General features: G+C 41.1%; 1 protein-coding gene across 4 annotated transcripts in view; it reads right to left on the bottom strand.

Moving 5' to 3' along the window:
* Positions 1 to 448: 448 nt before the first annotated feature.
* FILIP1 (filamin A interacting protein 1) overlaps positions 449 to 20412 on the bottom strand; it is a 109118-nt gene continuing 89154 nt past the window's right edge. For 3 of the 4 annotated variants that reach the window (XM_064447786.1, XM_064447788.1, XM_064447790.1), the window contains 3 exons: positions 16489 to 19294; positions 9127 to 9350; positions 449 to 1286 (listed from right to left, as the gene is read on the bottom strand). In XM_064447786.1, coding sequence (XP_064303856.1) covers positions 9144 to 9350; positions 16489 to 19294 — 3013 coding nt within the window. In that variant the 3' untranslated portion in view covers positions 449 to 1286; positions 9127 to 9143. The remainder of the gene's footprint in view (positions 1287 to 9126; positions 9351 to 16488; positions 19295 to 20412) is intronic. The other variant, XM_064447789.1, reaches the window with a different exon arrangement.

Here is a 20412-nt window from a genome sequence, read left to right as displayed (position 1 = left end):
ACCCTGTCTGAGTTCTATCCAGCTTCATATATAATTCATTCAAAAATCATTTTAAGTATAGCTGCCACAGAACCCTCTGGATGCTATTTGAAAAAACAAAGCCACCCGTGTAAAACGCACCCTTCAGCGTATGGCAGAGCGCATTTGGCATCTCATTTGTGCAGTCCTATTAGTCCTGGACTAAATATTCTGATCGTACATCAGACATCTCTGCCAATGCAGTGAAAGAGCAAGGTTAGAAACCATTAAGGCATTAAGGGCTTGGTGACAGATCCCTCTCAGTACCTTAACATCTGAATCAGTTTTACTGTGTATATCACTGTGATACCGCAGTGAAATACTGGTCAGAAACAGTAACTTCCAGAGGCATACGTTCTGTCCTTATAAACAAATACATATGTGAGTTCTGTCAACCTTAAGAAATTAGAGTTAAAATTCAAACGCCTGATTACATTTGCATAGTTGTGAAAATTTATTAGTTACAGTGTAATGAAAATCAACTTTTTTTGGTACAGGCAGAAGTAAAAACATATATAGAAAAAAAAATCACAGCTTTAAAAACTGGCTTACATTGTTTAAAATGAGTAAATCTGGTTGTATTTCAAGGCATTGGACTTTAATACTTAAATTTATGCCAAACCATCACACAGTGCAAGAAATATTCTGCAATAGTACAAATTCCATACAGCAGTCTTCAGAGTATTTAGTCTCACAGAATCTCATGATGGCAAAAAAAAAAAAAAATGTGCTGAATATTTTTCCATTTAAACACAAAACATTGTTGAAGTTAAATTTTTTCTTTCTTTACATACTCTCTATTACAAAAATATCAAATTGCGAATTTGACAGTGTATTCTACAAATAAATGCGCCATGGACAATAGGAATTGCAACTTTGGGACAGGTACTTTACAAAGTGTATTATAAAAATAAATTATATGGCAAACATCAAACAAAATCAAGCACGTGCCTTAGGCTTTGCAAATAAAAGTGAAATTCAGCTGGCAGAAAGACTGCTTCTCTCTCTCTCTCTGACTACGTACTTTCAAAACATCATCAAGGCCCTTCACTCTTAACGCTCTACCAAGAAAAAAAATATATAAAATCTAATGGAAGCAATAAATTCTTCCACGAATAATCAGTAGCACAAGTGACCCTGGTGTTGATGGTAGAGAGCTTCTACAGTGATCCATCCAACTGGCAAGGAGGGTAGTGCACACAGAGAGCACGTAGTGGGGGCGGTAACTCATCTAGAGTTCATGCGTAACTGGTGAATGATGACACTCTCTAAAAGAAAAGATAGCAAAACATTTGGTTTTATGTGACTGCAAATGAATTACAAGTTACTTTAAAGAAGAACAGTTACAATGGCAGTGCAAAGCATTTTTCTTCTAGCAATGTCTCACAGGCTCTCTCTCACATCACTGGTTGATAAAAACTGTCCTGGCTAATGCTACAGAGGGAAACTAAGTTAGTACCAGGCTAAGGCTGGGAGGCCCTTGGCTTCCACTTCAATGTCAAGACCATATTTGGTCATCCATAGGGAAAAAGAATGATACAGTTGGATGGGTTAAACCACAAGGACACCAAGGTTCCAGTCCCACACCCGAATCAGGTAGAGGAAGACTTGGGAGTTGGGTCTCTTGTATCCTGTCTAAGCAAATCCATCATAAATCTGCTGGCAACTTTGAAATTGGGATGAGGAAGGGGTATGGGGTCATTTCTCATTTTTTATTTAAATTTGGCTCAGAAACCTATGCTGGTTTTATTCAGCAAGTCAGCTTGAATTTTGCTAATGACTTCAATGGGGATAAACTTCAGCCACAGTGTGCTAAACTAAGTGTTGGCATTGTCTTTGGAAGGCTGGGTTTAACTTTGCCCTGTGTGTAATGTAGGAGATCCCTGATCCTGATTACTCTCCGGGTCCCGCTGAAATACTAATGACCTGCTCTTCTGGGCTTCTATCTATCTACATGGCTCTTACAGGCAACTTTTTCAATATAAGAATTCAGCTATCAATGACATTTTTATCTGAAAAGGTATATTTTATGCATTTCAAATAATATAACTGTACCAGTGCTAACTAAAAACATATAATAATACATTTTCAGAAATACTCATTCTCTTAATTGAAATTATTTTTCTTAAGATTCTTTCTTCTCTTAATAGTCTGAAGATTTTTCAAAATTTACACGACCCAAGAAATGACACTAATCACATCATTATTCCCTTTTACATTTTTATTGACTTCTGCTTTTGTCAGCTTCCTAACTAATATCTGCGAGGTGTTTGATTAAGTTACATTCTAAGAAAGAAGAACCGAAGTGTTTCCCCTGTACTCTTAATGCCAGAACTTTGCCGCTAGATGGCAGATTCCAGTGGTGCTTTTCCTACGCGGTGAATCAGAAAAGCGGGGCTAAGGCACCACTCGAGAATATGTTAAGGCAAATGAAATAACAGAATTTCCCAAATAGAAAGCATTTCTTTTCCATATTATTTATCAATAACCAATGAGCTTCAACAAGATATGTATACCAGTTCTACCACATTTGAGTAATGAATGTGAAAGAACCATAAACTACAGTAAGATTTTTTTACCTTACAACCAGTGGTATTCTCTAACTTCAAGCTCTTGTGGAATATGATGTAAAAAGCTGCATTTACGTAATATCAGATTGTAACCTCGGGTGAACTCTCCCATTAACTTCAATGAGAGTCACACGAGCTCTATACGAAACATTTTTTTTCTTAATATTCATTATGAACATTCTATTGAGTTTAGATAAAACATTCTAAAGACTAATGGGTAGCAGGAAAATATCATGCTCCCTGCAAGGGCTCAGTCACTGAATGAACAGCAAAACTACAGTAGGTTTCTGAATCAGTCTTCTTCCTACGGACCAAATAGAGCAATTATGCAGAAAAGAGTAGGAGAAATTATTAAAAAAAAATAATTTCCACTTCTAGTGTTCATTTGTTCATTCATTTCTCACAAATGTATATGTATGCTCTTTGTGTACATTGTTTGTATTTGAAATGCTCATATATAACAAAATATATATTATACACACACACATATATACACACACACTCTCTAGTTACTAGAAGAGATCTGAGCAGTTATTAAGCTAAAATTATAGTAGGGCAGATTTTGTCAGAGTTCTGTTGGACCACCCCTATACAAATATTATTATGTCTGTAGGATATGATAAGATAAATTTTTCCAGGGTTATAGATGTGAATATTTCAAGGAGCTATGAATTCACTTGAACAAAAAAAAAATTATTTTAATGACAGGAAAAGAAAACAAAGTTAATGTAAAACTGCTAATTCTACTTTCAGTCCCAGTGATGTAAATCGCAGCTTCTCCAGGAAACACCTCATTAATAGCTGGCCTATAGAAAATACCAGTTCATATAATGAAGCCCATCAATGGACATTTTAACATTTGAAGTTTAATTTTGTCTTACAATATATACAAACAAGTAACAGCAAGTAATACAAAACTGTCTGTACCACAGACAACGCAGGCCCAAGCAACAGAAGAGAATAATATATCAGTATTTCTACTCTTACAATCCTGAAGAGAGTTTTAAAAGTGAAAAACCATTCATACCTGAGTGATTCATACCCGACTCCCAGAGCTGATAGCTCTGCATCTGAGAGCAGTTCACCCTGATTGCATCTTCCAAAAAGCCAAGCAAGTGCAGTGTGTAGGGAGTAAGATTCAAAGCGAAGTTAACATTCATGATGAGAAGTGTTGCATATAGATTTGCCTGAGAGAGCTCAGGCAAAATTAAGGGAAAGAGGATAACTCGCACTGACATAGGGGAGAAAAACATTCCCCTAAATGAAAACAAGTTTGAAAGATGAGCTCACAGAAACTCCTGCCAGCAAACTACAGGTTTCAAAGCAACTCAATGAAATCGGCCACTGATGTGTGATGGGAACATATAATTGGTCTGAAAATTGGCCTGACTGTTGCAGCTTATGCCAGGCACCTGAAACCCAGCACGACAGTAGCTTACTCTCTTTTAAAGACATGCTCTTCCACATCTGATCAGAATTACTGCATATTCATGTAAATATCAAGCATGTTTTAGAACATGTGTAGCACATTTCAGGGAGTAACCTATGACCTGGCATCCAATTGGCATGAATCAACATATTAACGTGATTTTAGAGATTACTCACATGATGCTAATTACTATATGCTGTAAGTGGTTTGAGGTTTAAATATGGTAACATGCATACTCTATGGGCATACTTGGAAGAGTCACAAAATGTTACTTGTTTTTTTGAAAAATCTCACTAATGGGTGTCACATAAGGAAAAAAAGGTGGGCATATAAATCAGAATCTCTGTTTTTCTTCTATTATTTACTTAGCATGTTTACCAAACTGAGAGAAATCCCCCAGGCATCAGGGTTGAAGTTCTGTGGCCCCTCATTTTCAGTCACACTTACTCAAATGTATTGCTCTGCTAATGACTATGTTAGCAATACTCACATGTAACAGTAATTCAGGTGATGGGATCTAATGTAGGGAATGCAGTGGAAAACCTATTAGGAACTAGATTTAAAATCACAGAGATCATCTGGAGAACTGAGAGTGCACCTTCTAAGTCCATGTGTGCTGCTCATGAATGGGTTGGCATTTTCCCTGCTCTTCCCCCTTTCCATCTAACTGCTGTCCTAAGCCATATATATGTTCCCACTGCTGGGCTTGAGTTACCAAGACTGCTTACACAGCCACGCAGTCAGCCAGAACAGGGCATCTCTCCAGCTGACATTGAATCCTACCAAAAATACAAAGATTGCTTCTCAGCCAGCTCAATTCTTGATGAAGCATTGTAACTATCATTATTACTCTGACTTGAGTGCATTTGGCTACTGAAACTGTTCCACTTCATTGAAAAAAAAAACAATCAAAAATCAGTACAGAGAAAACAGTAAGAGAGAGAGATCATGAGGATGAGTCATTCTAGATGGCCACCTGGGAAGAGGAAGGCTTGGTTTCTGCATTGCAGTGCAGTAATGTGGAATACACAAGAAGCCCTATAAATAAAGGCCCCAATATTTTCCTATGGATTGGTGTATCAGAGTTTGATTCTTTGGTGCCTAGTAAAATCCGAGGTCTGAACAGAGCTTGTCCTTGTGGTATTTCTGACATCACTCTCTTGTGTTCATTCTTTGATTTTGTATGAAGGTGAGCTCATGCTACATTCTTCCATGTGGTTGGGCACTGCCAAGGTCTTGCTCCTCTTCTCTGTTGCCCTTTTCATCAAACTGGAAGAACTTCTCACTCTGGAGACCCCTATTGCTTTGTCAGATTTGGCTGAAATTGTTGGTATATTTAATATTATTCATCAGTGAAGGACAGATGGAGGGATGGATGAACACAGACACTTCATCCTTCATCTTATAAGCCTTCTTTTCACAAAAGGCCAGGCTCAAAGGCAGCCTTTGGAACACGGACCAGAATACGGGGGGGCTCCCTCCTTCTAGTTCAATATCCTGACCACTCAACCACTCTCTTGTTTCTGCTCAGCAAATACTGAAGCCCTCCATGCAGAACAGCACAGCCTTTACAGGAGGGAATGAGAATGCCACCTTCTTTGGCCCCACCTGTCTGTCAGTGCCATCGGTGAACCTGCCTGGAGCTGATGTCAGTCTGAGTCTCCTCAGAGAGTGGTGAGAAGGGAGGGCCTGTTTCCTACCTTTGAAGACGGGTTTCAATCAAAAGGATTTAAAATAAGCAGCACCACCCCTACATTTGTTTGGTATTTGATCTGCTAGGAGGCATTCATGATTCCACAATCACTTTAAAACAGCCACTGGTTTCCTATGCCTTCCTTCCTTATTTTTCCAGCCCGAGAGCCTGCAACTAAGCTGTATTAAAGTTACCCTTTATGCTTTGTGCTAGATTGCTTTTAGTTCAGATCACTTCCCCAGTTAAGTTCAAACACTTGTGCCAGCTCAAGGGACAACCACATGGAAGTGAGTACTTTCTTGGCTGGAGGTGACAAAGCCAGGACTACAGCTTTTGACTCCAGTGTGGGGTTACATCCTAACTTCAAGTGACCCTGAAATTGTGGCCTGACTTAAAGCCCATAGAGCAAATACAAGAATACCTAGGTTAAGGATCTCCATAAGGTTCAAAAGCTGCAGTGCTAATTAAGCCACAACTGAAACACTGACTAGACAAGGGCAGCGCAAGAAGTTTAGGAACACCTTCAGGATGCCTCTGGGGCTTAGGCACTGTCTTTAGACTTGGTTGTCTAAACTGCCTTCTGGACCTGAATGGAGAAACTTACTGTAGTCACTAAACATAACTGTCATCAGATTCAGAGGAAATTCCAATACAATAGAGAGAGTCACGCTTCAACTTCTAAGACTGCTGAGCTATGGGCTTTCTTTTTCCTTCATCTTACCCTGCTTCTACCTTTAAGAAGCAAGAATCTCAGGTCAACTAAAACAGACGGTAAAAATTACGGGTACAACTTAATACCTATTTCTAGCTAATGGTAAAACTGGTTGTCCAATTCCAACCTTTTGGGCTTCTGCTATGGAGCAAAGGTTCCTTTTTGTTGTGCTGCCCCTGGGGAAAATAACAGGATCCTTGGTCTGGTCTGTCCGGAATTTCTTGAGTCTGTTTCATGAAATCCTACTGACTGTACAAGAGTAATCCCCGCCTTGTGCCCACAGTTCTGGGTCAGTTGTGCTAATCTGTGTGTCCTGGATTTCAGGTACTGTAAGGCTGGCTTGCTTCTTCAGGTGAATTAGTTTCTTAGATCTCAAGCAGAACAAACAAATTTTTCCACCACAGGCACATGTAGAATATTGCCTTGGGTACAGCAACAGTTAACTAAGGAACTAAGTTCCTTTGAAAAAAGGATCCGAAAAGGAAGGCTTAAGGCAGCTGTAGTTCATCAGTGTATCAAGCCACATTAGCTTGGGGCTCATGTTTGCAATATTATTTAAATGACTGTTTTGACCTGAAGACTTGCTTCAGTGCCAGTATTTAGAGCGAATATCCAGCAAAAGCCTCTTAATAATGTGTTTTCTTCTAACATCTGCTAAGCAGTCTATGTTACAATAAGAACAGTAAGATCTCGGCAACAATTTATTGACAAATTGAGCCTTTTAAGTGATAACAATTAGTTGAGAGGATCTGATATATTTCTGGCAGAGTAACTCACATTGCTTGCTAATTCCAGTTTCCAAGTTTCATCTGAAATACTGGGACATGAGTGTTACGAAAAATGCTACTAATACGAATCTGATTTTCAGATGTCACAGGAACCAGAACCTTAAAATTAGCAGGTATTACAGGTGCTACACATGTAAAAATTGAAACCTATGTCTTTTCTGATGTGGCAGCAGCTTTTACACCACAGACAAAATGCCCTTCACGTGAATCATAAAATGCCAGCTTTACGCTGGGATAATGGCCATATCTGGATCTTTAAATTGGAAAGCAATGCAAAGTGCAGACTGAAGACTAAACATTGCTTGGACTGAATATAATTTTGCTGACCTTCTGTGGCAGATTATTCCATCAAACCTCTTCTCCCAGACAGAAAACCATTTAGTATTTCATCCACTGGTGCATTTTCTTTTCTGTGAATTGTATTTCTGATTTATTGGTGGTCTTCCTGCCTTGCTTCTGAAAGCTATTCCTAACCACTGGGTCCTTTACAGCTTGCTGTAGTGGTTGAGGTATTATATGAGCTTTAAAACCATCATGTATCAGTCTGCTTGGCTCCATTTCTTTTGGTTGTGACTTTCTTCTGTGGAAACTGATCACTTAATGGAAATGCCCTTTAATAACTTTACTGTTATTAAATAAACAATCATAACAACCATCAGCATCCACACCATTTTCATGCTGAAGCAATCCCTTAAAACATGCTTAAAAATGCAAACATAAATGAGGAAATCACAAAGAGGGAAGGAAAAACAATGAATCGCCATGGTAGTATGAGGTGGTCTGTATTTAAGACAAAATACTTCAAACAACTGTGTATTCAGAGTAACTTCCATACCAAACCCTATCTCTTTCACTGTCTATACCTGAGCTGTGCCTTTAGGTAGCAATTTCTGCCACCAGCAGTCCGTGCTGACTTTCCCTCCGAGACGTAAGGAAGCTTGGCAACTACAGTTTAAATATAGCACAAGTTCATCCAACCAGGAAAACTTAAAACCTAGTGAAGTCTGGTCACTATGAAGAGTGACTTGCTTCATAGCTTTTAGTGGTCTTTGGAGCAGGCACAAATGGACTGTGTTGATTTTAGCCAGATCAATGTTTCTCAAGCTTTTTCTAGCGGCTAAACACCTTTTTGGCTCACTTGCCTTCATCTGACCTCTGAGCTGGCAGTAATCCTGTGTGTATAAGTCAGGGACCTGGTTGCAAGTGCTGTCTACAAGTGTTAACCCTCTCTAGAAGAAATAAGCTGCTGCTTAGCACTGCTACTGCCAAAGATTTTGCAACCCCCCTACCCCCTTGAATTTTCTAACCGCCTTGAGAAAGCAGCTCACCACTGAGAAACACTGATTTGTATGGGAGACTCCTAGAGAGAAGGCTGGTCACACAGTGCCCATCCTTTCTCTCTTCCCCTCCCTCCTGCATCTGAGGTACTAGCTTTCATTAAAACAGGACCTCAAGTGCCCTGTCTCCTGGCATTGCTTTCCTAGGCAAAGTGGCATCTCAATAATGTGACCAACAGGCAGGAAGGAAAGTGCCCCATGCAGCAGCGAAGGTGGAAAGTGGTCTGTTAAGGTGGAAGACAATCCAGTAAAAGTGACCAAACTTCCTTTGTTCTATGAAAAAAGTGACCAACTCTATCATTAAGAAATCCTGGACTAGATTAATAACCTAGTGCAGTTGCCCCATTCTCACTACCTAGGCTGAAAATCTTCCTGGCGTACAAGTGCCTTTTTGATGGCCTTTTTTTTTTTAACTTCAGTAAGAAAACAAAAGGATGTTGTTACTCAAGTAGTCAGTGCACACGCTTATTAGTTTGTTGTAAGTGGCAGCTGCAGGACTCCATTAGTACAGGCAAACGTGAGCAACTACACAGACAGGGGGCTGACTTCCATGGTAGCAGTAACACCTGCGGAACATACCCCCTGAGCCACTGCCATCAGCCCTGACCCCCGCCCAGGGAGGCAGAGCTGCTGGCTGAAGATTTCTTCAGTTCTATTTTCATAGACTGAGTCTCGGCACGAGGCTCGAATTTTGTCACATTTCCTGCTCCTGGGGCTGCCACTACTGGCTTTCCTGCTTTCATACCTTTTGACACAGGAATGCGGGTGGGTGTAGGTCTCGGGGATGACCCATCCTGTCCTGTCTGCAAAAGAGAGAAACAGAGAGAAATTACATGAACAGAGGACTTCTTCTTCTCATATATGCTCATCTTATACTTTTCATTGGTTCTTCATTTACTTCTCAAGCAGCAATATCCCAAATCATGTCTATCAGCAAATTAATGTTCACTTTTGGAACCTGGCCATGGCACATACTGCTAGAGTAGGACCAAATGTGCAAAGTCAAGATCAAGTGAGTTTCCCAGAGCTCATCAGATCTGGTGTTTCGGATCAAGATGTCATGGGGATGGGAATCCCAGCAAAAATCTGATTCCACTGCATGGTGCAGTGCAGGACAGCCTTAGAGGCTACCAAAACACTGGCTTAGATGTCAGACAGGTCCAATAGTAGCATCTTGCACAGAGACTAGCACGGGCCCTCAAAACAGCATAGCCACGTGAGGCTAATGCTGAACCTGAATAACTGCCATATTTTCAAATCTGTGGCAAGATTTCTCAGCAGTACAGATACAACTGAACTTTGCTTCCCAAAGTATGCTGGGGCCACTTATTTCTGCACTGGGAAGTGCAGGGGCAGAGGGAAGTGAGAAGGGCTGGGAGAGGGAGACGGGAAAGATTTGGATTTCCTTTTCCTGTGGCTGTGGGAGGAGGGATGTTGGAGAGGGCTCCCTCCCCTGCAAGCCCTAGCCACAGCTTGATAAACTCTGGCAAGGGTGAAGCAGGCAGCCCAGATTTCCAGGGACACATCAAGGCAGTGTGGACATGGTCATTTTACTACCTCTGCCAGCCTGATGCCCTGGACAACAGCCTACCAAGCACTTATCCTCAAGTTTGGGGACTTCAGAATAAAAAAAAAAACAAGATGGCCTTGAGAAATTCTTAATGATTTTTTTTCTTCTGGATGGAATCCATTTGAGGACCCAAGCCTGGGGCTGGCAGACCCAACATGATGCCTGCCAGGGCCCTGTGCCCTGCTGGAGCACCAGATGGAGGGAGGCCAGGCTGGCTATTCTGTATCTCTGAAAATGGCAATCAGTACGTACATTTAGGCAACCGAGTCCCACTGTGTAAACACACAAGAAGCACTTGCATAGGACAAAAAGATTCAAAAGGGCCAACTGGCATTTTCTATCTCCACTGGCCAGATAATGTTGCACATACCCTACAAAGCCAAAACTGGAAGCTACCCCTTATGGACAATGACGTAGTGAAAATACTTATAGCCACAACAATTCTGAAAGTATAATATGTTTTATCTTCTCCAGTGTGTGATGCAGACACAAATATTAACAGTGACAAATACAGCGTCTCAACTGAATTTCATATGTGACTTTTTTCTGTTCAGAAAATGGATGAAGACTTTCATCTCACGAAAGAGAATAACTTCTGTAAGATCCTGGAATCCTAGCTTGACCCATATGCTAAATGACTAAATTCTGCAACTTATGACATGTAAGCAAAATGAAACTAAACTGCTGAAATAGACTGGATTAGGGGGTTGTGTCGACTGCAACATGTATTTGCACATTTAAAAATGCACCACGAAGGAGCATTTTTCTCTCTCAAAGGATTTCCAGCCAGTAGCATCAGAGCCTTCTGTCTGTATCCTGAGTATTCAAAGGAAAACCATTCCTTAATCTTCTAAGAACAGTTCAAAACCCCATGCGTACACACAAAAAAAATCACAATTGGAAAACTTGAATGCTGTCTGCCTGGCAGGAAGGAAGCCATTTTCAATAACTAAAAGCAACATTTACAATAGCAGTCTAAAAAGGCTAATATGGAACTCACATGTAGATGTCAAAACAAGTTAGGCCCATACAATTCTGTAGGGCAAAACATGCAAATGCATTCCATCAGCCTCGGAAAATATGTCAACATCCCAGGGAACCCAAATGACAAACATCTTGTACTGCCTGAAAGAGCTCCACAGTGTGTAAACATGAGGCAATCAAATGAAGTAGCTGGAATCTCAGGCATTTCTTCAGCTTTATTCACATGTAAATTATTAACTAAGTATTTGGGCGCTTTCAAGTTACTCATTTCAAGCCTAAATCAGTCAAAAGCACTTTGAAAAGAACTCTAACTTGCTTTAAATTTCTTAGTTGCCTGCCTTTCGGCATACTAAAGTGTTGATCGTATGGAAGCTAATGCCTGCTTCACACGCAGCTGCAAAAGCATTTTGTATTTGCTAAATGAAATGGCACAAAGGTGGCTCTTCAGCAAGCAGTCCCCTTTGGTGAGAGTGATGGAGTAAGCAAGCAGAGGACACTCTCCGGTTCACGTCCGTAGTGTCTATGGCAGAGAACCCACACGACTGTCTTTCTCTTGGCCATTTCTTCCAAGAACCAAGCTCTAAGCTTTGTTCTAAGCTCCAGCCCTGTTTGTCTGTAGGCTGCTGTCTTCTGGTTGATACAGGAATGCAACTCCAACCAGAAACCAACTCTTACGCAGCTGGCATGGAGCACCTGAGACGTGGCCCCGCGGGACGCAGAGTGACGCTGGCTGGCTCTGAAGGGGCAGTACGTGGTGCTGGAACAGCACAGTGGGCCACAGCAATGTTCGTAAATACGTTACTGAGAGTGAGGTAAATACATGCAGCTGCTAAGCCGGTTAGGTCAATAATCAGTGCTCAGTGCGGACCCTGAGGTTGCAGTAAGCTTGGACAGTCCCATTAAATAAGGAAGAAAAGCAATTTGAATGCACAGAACATTTAGCATATTTTAGTGGTTTATAACAGATCCTGCTTAGTGCATTTTATTGACACACACAGAGTGCTTTCATGCACACATTTACTTTTGGAATATTTTCATAACAAAGCTGCTTTTTCAGCACTTGTTTTCAATTACATCAGGGACCAGCTTGCCCTGGACAGACATGGTTCAGTTCAGTGACTGACACAGTGAGTACTAGCTTTCATTAAAACTGGACCTCAAGTGCATCTCTAGTGCCATTTGAGATGCCCTGGGCTACTCAAGCCATCTGCACAGGGCTGATAGATAAGAGGACCCAAGGAGACCTGCAGCCTCTGATAAAGCAGCTGGAAGTTAGGTAGGCTATTTGGCAGTACTTAAAATGACACTAAGTAAGTATGTTTCGGCAATTGAATCCTGAAAAGGTGGGACTTGAGATCTAGTCAATACAGTCAGTGGAGCCCAGTGAGCAGTTCAGCTCACGCTGAAGCTAGCAGCATCTGCGCTGAAACACCCTCCAGTCTCCACGGAGCCAGGGCGCAGTGCTAACAAAGGGACTGACAACTAGGGTCTGACTCAGTTACCCACACTGAGGCATCTTGTAGCATCTGAGGTATCTCATCAGCTTCCACTGCAGGAAAGTACAGGTCTGTGTTACACCTACCAGCCTCATGCACAGGTCTCAGCTACCATAGGGCATGCAGATAGCACCATGATCTCTACATGGGCAAGTGAGCTGACCCCTGGATCTCTAATGAATCTAACAGAAGCTTAGAGCGTATATGTGACATCTACAAAGAGCTAAATTTAGATGCCAGTCTCAAACTAAACGCTGCCCAAACGAAACTAGCCTTATAACTGCTTTAACGTGTGCCCAGTTAGCTCTGGCACCCAACAGCTTTTCAGCTGTGCCCTGCTGCCTCGGTCACAGGACGCTCTGCATGGTTGATGCCGTGCCACTACGCTGGCTCTGCTGCAGCCAGGATTCCCTCTGCTCCCTGCAGATTTGCATGTCACCAGATTCACTGTGTACCCTGGCAGCGTAAACAGCCAGCGCTGGATGCCAGTCTTGTAGGAGGTGGGGAGCACAGGGATGAAGTGATTATAGGACTGACACGCATCCTGGTAACCAAAAGAAATCTGAATTCACCAGCAATCCCACAGCCAAATATAAGGCCTAAATCAAAACACAGGATATAGGCACCACAGTTGTTTTTTCCCAAAGAATATTTATTTTTATTCTGTGGGGTTTTTAATGTAAACTCTATGAACTGTCCTGGGAAGAGGGACTTGGGCTAATGTGCTAAGGCAAGACTAACAATCAGGCTACAGATTCAGGCTCATTTTGGTCTGCATATCCTCTGGTGTCAGTCTTGAACTTTTGGTTGTGCTGTGGTCGATCTGTAGTAAAAAAATTGGCTGCTAGGTCTGCTAGGGTAGTCCAAGTATTTTCCTGGGAGTGGGCTGGACTCTAATCAAGCTAAGGAGGACCAAAACCTGGTTTTTCCACTTCAGCGATAATTACCCAAATCCATAGGCTATCATATAAAAGGCAGTTACCAGCTTAGGGTTTCATTCTCTTTTTTTTTTAATCAAAGTGGCAACATTTCTGTGTTAAATGCTGAATTCAGTCCAACTGATCTAACAGTCTCCATCACATCAGCACTGGGATCCAGGATGCACCAAAGCTCCTGCCATGGAGACCCCCGTGGCTCCAGGACAATGATGGGTGGCAGCATTAGTATGCCAGGGCCAGCTGCTCAGCTGGCCAGCCCTGGGCTTGTGCAGCAGGCAGAGCACAAAGCACCTCCAAAACATTTGGGTCCAGCAAGTTCAGGTGCCCGTGGAGACACAGTCACTGACCGGTGCGTTTTTTCGTTGATTGTTTTGGTTAAGTTCTCAAAAACTTCCCAAATTCTCCTTCAGGCGCCTGTGTCTTCTTTGGATCAGGGTCTCATTTTATCTAAATCAAAACTGTTGCAGACCCAGAATAGGACTTGGATCAGGGGAGTATAAATCTCTAGCTACTCTAGGGTGTATGTCAGTGCGAATCAACACAACCATAGCACCCCTTAATCCATGGGATTTATGGGATTCAAAAATCATGATGATCCATCATGAAATCACAGCCTCTGGTTTTGGACTGACATATGCAGTGAGACACATCTCAGGCTGAACCTTTAAAAGTACCGTGTGTGTACCTTAAAATTAACTTCACCTGCAGTACTGAAGATAACCCTATAAATTCAAACTGGAAGAAGAGTTAAATGTTTTCAAATATGAAAACAGTAACTGAAATTTTGTTATAGCAACAGATGAGAGCTAGGAACTTTAGGATTATTTCCCCTTTGTAGTCTGGTGCTGCATTAGTACATTGTACAGAGCATCTTGTATGAGGAGAGCTAAGAAAAATATTAAAACCAGTGAGCTAAGAAAGCAGGTTTGTATCAGTTTGTAGTCTTTGATTTTATGAACCTAAACACTCAGAATTATATCAATGTTGGTTTCTTCTAGGGTTACTGAGTTACAACTTGTTTTTTCTGACTAGCGGTATTGAAATATGTTTGTAAAATAGTCATTTGCAAAACAGATGGTGAATATTCTGGGGTTTTTTCAGGGGGTTAGGGAGGAAAAGGCACATTTGGGCTTGTTAAGAAGTTCCCTGTTCATCTGACCAGGGACCTTAAAAAACAAAGGAAAGCATAAGATAAAGTAAATCTTATGGTTGAACTCTTTTCCTTACATTCCAAATCAGGGAGGATGAAGTGGAGAAAGAAGCCACTTTTTAGCCAGATGAAAACAAAAAAAAAAAAAAAGTTTTGTCTGCCACGGTTCAGTGCATCATCACAGCAGAGACAGACATCTAGTAAAAAAGAATGAGGAACTCTTAAAAAGTTTTCCAAGCTTCTGAGACACAAAGGAGTTTGTAAATGAATTAATTCAAGACTTTTTAAAAAATGAACAGTTGCCTCTAGTATGTAGGAAAACACTGTACACTAAAATACCTACAGTACACTATATATGTGGGGAGAGAGAGCACGCACGTGCGATCCCAGATAGATCCATATGACGAATGCAAGTTTTTTTAAGTCAGAAGGCTTAAATGGGAATGGCAGCCTCTCTCCGAACGTGTGGAAGTGTATCTTAAATACACTTTGACATTTCAGCTTGGAAAGAGGTGGCTGAAGGGGCGTGTTGTAGGGGTCTGCAGACTCCTGAGCGGCACACACAAATGAACAGGGGATGACTATTCAGTATTTGTCAAGATACAAGAAAGAGGCTGTAACCAATGAAGGTATTGCATAAAAGGTATCAAACAAAAGAGCATTTTTCCCAGAGCCCACAACTGAATTCACTGCCCCCTGATGTTGTGGAAACAACAGTATAAATGAGTTCAAAAAGCAATTAGAAGCATAAATAGAAGAAAACTCCGCCACGGTCTATTAAACACAAAGATGTGGCTACAGGCCCTGGTTCAGAAAGAAATACCCACCTATTGCCAAAAACAGGGAACAGACGCTGAGGGAAACATTACTGTGTGTTTTCCCACTTAAAATAATCTTCCCCATAGCATCTGCTGCAGCCTCTGTCTAGCTAAAAAAGCTTTTGGACTAATACAGTACTGCTGGTTTTCTATTTTGGTTAAATTCTTCTTTCCCAGGGTATTTCCAACTAAAGCAATTCAGTAATAAACCTGGGGGGGGGAGGACTATCAATAAATATTGTCCAATATGTTTAAAGAAAGAGGTGAGAGACTGATTAGAGTACAAAAAAAGAAGCCAGGGTACCACCACAGAGGCACAGAGAGAAAGCAGCAAAAAATATTAGAGGAAGCGCTATTGTAATACAGTGCTTATAGAAGTTGAGAATTTCAGAGGAACAGAAAGAGCTTTACTATTCACTGGCTGAAAGAGGCTTGGAGCTATCAGCAATGAAACCGTGTCTGGCTATTTATTCCTTTGGAGTTCAGCATTTTAGCAGATACTAATTGAATTATAACTATGATGGGATTATACCAAAGAAATAACAACCTGCATGATCAGACCCACCAGCTGGACCAAAAATCATTATGGGTAGTTTCAAAAGTCAGAAACTGCACCCACCAACAACAAAAATACCGTTTCTTTTTCTGTCATCTCCATCATTCTTTGTCCCTCTCTGTCTCTCATTTGAAATTTTACACGACTGCCAGTATGAAAATAACTTTAAAGGAACTTTGCAGAAACTTCCTTTGAAAGTTACTCCTTTGGGAGATAACGCAAAAGCATACCGGCATCCAACACTGGTACAAAAATATATGAATCAGGCAAATTTGGATTTTACAGTTAAGCTCGTATCTGAAACAAATGCAGGAAAGTCAAGAGTTTGTCCTCACCCCACCCATTCTTTCCCTGATGGTGTCTCAAACCCAAACTATGGTTGCCCTTCTCTTGACCGTGAAGACGACATCATGAGGCTATGGTGCTTACCACTGATTGTGTTCCTCGGGTGGAAGACGTTGTAACAGGAGTTATAGTGATAGTACTTGTCACCTTGCTTGCTGCAGGTCGCGAGGACAGGTTGTTCCGGGGTGATCGAAGGACGGTACCAGTCACAACTTCTTTTTCTGCTGCTATGTTCACCGGTCTGACTGTTATCACAGGACTCGTGCCATCCGGTGCAGCACTGGGAGAGCGTTTAAACTGGGAACCCAAGTGGATGTGGATTTTGTTGTCTTCTGTCGTAATAATGTTGGCGTTGGCGTTGTACTTGCGGATTGGAGTCGGGACGGTTTGTTTTTCCGGTGTTACTTTGAAGACAGCTCTTCCCATGGTCATATCTTGTGACTGCGGAGAGACAGAGATTTCCGCCGGTGCTGCGGATGTTGATACTGTCATAATCTGAATTGGCGATGCAGGTCTGTCAGCGAAGGGTGCTCTCCCTCCCTCTGGGGACTTTTCCCTGGAGAATGTTGTTATAGTGACTGGAGACATAGAACGATCTGGGCCCACGGGACTTTCACTGCCTTTCCCTTTTTGGGGCATAACGTTTGGAGATGGAATGATGGTTATTCGTGGCTTCTGATTCCCCAAAGTAGGAATGACAGTGGTACTTGAAAAAAATTCCTCTGAGGTTGGACTGGTTATCTCCAAAGTAGCTGTGCTGTTCTCATGGTCTGGTGTCACTCGAATATGAAGAGGTTGACCCTGCTTTGGTGCAAGGACAACCTCCCCAGGATGCGCTGGACTACCATGGGTTCGGGCTCCTTTATCAGGAGTTCCCTGAGCCCCAGTTTCCCTCTTTCTCATCCATGGTATCCAAGATTTCCTCATTGCAAGTTCATTTGCTGCTGGAGGATACCTCTCGAGCACTGAAGAACGCTCCATGGGTTTTTTCAGACCTACCTGCCGCAGATTGCTCATGATGTGATTCTCCTCCTGGAAGGATTTCCTTATAAACACTGCGGGAGTTTCTTCTTCTGCTGCTTCACCGCTTACAGCATCTGTTTGCACACCAGTGGACGTGACAGGAACATCGACCATTCTTCGTCCATTTATGCTGGGCCTCAGAGCACGGCTGTAACGCTTAGAAAGCTCCAGCTCTCTTGTTAGGTTCAGAACTTCCTGCCCCATGCTCTTGTTTTTATTTTCTTCTTCCATAAACCTTTGCTGCAAAACTGAATAATCAACTTGGAGCTGAGAAAGCTGGTCTTCTTTGTTCATCAGCTCATGGATTTTTTCCTTAAGAGCTTGAACTTCTGCTTTCAAATCTCTGCTTTTGGCCTCTTCCAGACGAAACCTATGCCTCAACTCTGCCTCCTGGCTCACTGCTTCACCTTTTTCTATTGCTTTTGTTTTGGCAATCTGGAGCTTCATCTCCTCCAGCTGTTGAGAAAGAAAGTTGGCTTTATCCTGCTCAGTCCTAAATTTCTGCTCTAACTGATCATATTCATCTTCTGTTTTCATCAAATCTCCTTCAACCACTTCCAATTGTTTGAGACGTTTTTTCAGTCTTTCAATTTCAACCGTAAGTTCTTTTATCTTGTTGTCTTCGTGACAACCATGCTCTGGTCCCTTCCTGGTTCGACCCCTTGTAATTTCTCTTTCTACTTCCTCCATACCATCAATTCTTTTCTTTAACAGGTCAACTCTACAGCTTAGTTCAGAGGATTTTTCTTCTTCACTTCTCAGTTTGCCAATTAACTCATCCCTTTCCTTTGTCAAACTAGACACTTTTTCCTCCATTTCAGATTTCAGTTTCAAAAATTTCTTACTTTCTTCTATCAGTTTCTCTGTTACATCCATAACCTTCCCTTGTTCAACTTTAAAATTCTTGTTTAGACCCTCAACCTTTTTTTCCTCCTGTTTTATTTTTTCCATCATGTTTTTTCGTTCATCAACCAACATTACAGTAAATGACTTCAGCTTTGTAAGGTCATCTTTTAAACTTATTTCAGCCTTTTCCAACTTGCTTTCTGATGCCTCAAGGTCTTTCACTCGAGTCTTCACCACTTCCAACTCATTTATCAAATCCTTAGTCAAATTCTTTTCTTTCTCCAAGTTGCAGTGTAGCTGGGTGCATTCAGACTTACTTTTACTGAAAGCCTCTTCCAGCTTCTCTAGTTCTGACATTCTTTTCTGCAATTTTTCCACTTCAAGTTTCAACTCTTTGCTATGGTGCTCTTCCTCTTGCAGTTTATTTTTCAGCTCTTTACACTGGGATTCGGTTTTTGTGATCTCTTCATCTTTCCCCTCCATTTCAAGCACACGCTTGCGGAGGTTTTCCACTTCTGCCATTAAGCTAGAGTTACCGCATTCCCCTTTCGCTATTTTATCTCTTAGTTCTTGAAGTTCCTCCTCAGCTTTTTGAAGACTCTTGTTAGTTTCTTCTAGCTCCTCTATTCTGCGAGTCAAACCCACTAGCTTAAGCCTCAGCTGTCTATTATGTGACTCTTGATTAGCCAGTTTAGCAGTCATCTCCTCATGTTCTTGAGAAAATGATGATGTTTTGTGTTCAAGTTCTGCCTCTAACTTCATCAGTTTTTGTCCATCTTCTTTTGTTTTTGCACTAATAATTTTAAGCTTTTCTTCTTCTTCCTTTAGTTTTTGGTTTAAGTCCTGTATTTTCTGGCTTTGTTGACCAAGTTGTTCAATATGCATTTGTCTTTCATCCACCAGCATGAGTGCGAATGACTTCAGCTTGACTAGTTCTTCTCTTAGTTTATTGAGTCTTTTTGTATGTTCCTTCTCCTTCCGCGCTTGATAGATCTTCTCCTGCTCAAGAAGTTTCTTCAACCTGAAACAAATTAGAAGAGATGTATTAAACTAAAATATATATCTGTGCGCATGCATATTTCTCCATTTTTTAAATCACCTTCATTTCATGAATTTTTTTTTCATTAATAACCTAGGTCTTTCAAGAAATAACTACCTACTCCAGTTATATTCCCAAACCAAATATCTTAAATTTTAAAAGTTAACTGAAAACTATATAAAATCGTCTAGAAATCTGAAAAGTGGTGAAATTTTATACATGTATAGATAAAAAATACATCAGGTTTTAATTCCTTTACATTTATTTCGCTGTTAGGATGATGTTGGTAGAAGTATATAATATCGCAAAAGGACGGGTGTATCTACTCACCAATCCATTTATACCAAACTTGTTTTACAAGGTGGATTCCTCTTTGTGTCTTGCATACACAGAAATGTGTAAAATAAGATAAAAAATGAAAACTAATTGCTGTATGCAGCCATAAATAAATAGATCAATCCTCGTTATAAATAAACCAGCAGGACAGAAGATTACATTAGCACACAACTGCTAACCATCTGGGCATCACAGGCATAAGAAATTAGCAGAAAGATAAATTCGCCAGCACATTGACTATTACGCTAAAATGTTCCTTCTTCCAGGAACGTTTCCATTCACAATAGTAGATTTTGTGGACTGCAAGGGTCAGACTAATGAAACCTTTAGCTACAGCTAACATCAGCTGGAAAATGCTCTCCTTTATATAGTTTGTAAAGCTGTATTTTCAGAACATATAAAAGCTCACGATACATAAGTTAGGTGTATCCGCAGAAAGATAATAAAGACCTACATCCTCCAGCCTTACCCATGCAATATTTCAATGAAGAAATTATTAGCAATGTAAGTATTTTTTATCTGTGATTTATATTCAGGGTACGTTGACGTTGGCACAGGAAGTGCCAGCACATACTGTAAGCACAGATTTATGAGGATGGTGATCCTCAACTGACAGAGAGGTACAGATAACACAGGGATATATCCCCTACTAATGTAAGAACCTTATTGTAAAAGGAGCAATACGACTCAGAAAAGCAGACACAAGTATGCATGCTGAATTTACTGTAAAATTATATGTTTTTCAAACCACTGCCAAAGTACCT

The sequence above is a fragment of the Phalacrocorax carbo genome, chromosome 3 (genome assembly GCF_963921805.1).
Source record: "Phalacrocorax carbo chromosome 3, bPhaCar2.1, whole genome shotgun sequence".
Lineage (NCBI taxonomy): Eukaryota > Metazoa > Chordata > Aves > Suliformes > Phalacrocoracidae > Phalacrocorax > Phalacrocorax carbo.
Note: the sequence above shows the minus strand (reverse complement) of the source record. Positions and strands in the feature narration are given on the sequence as shown.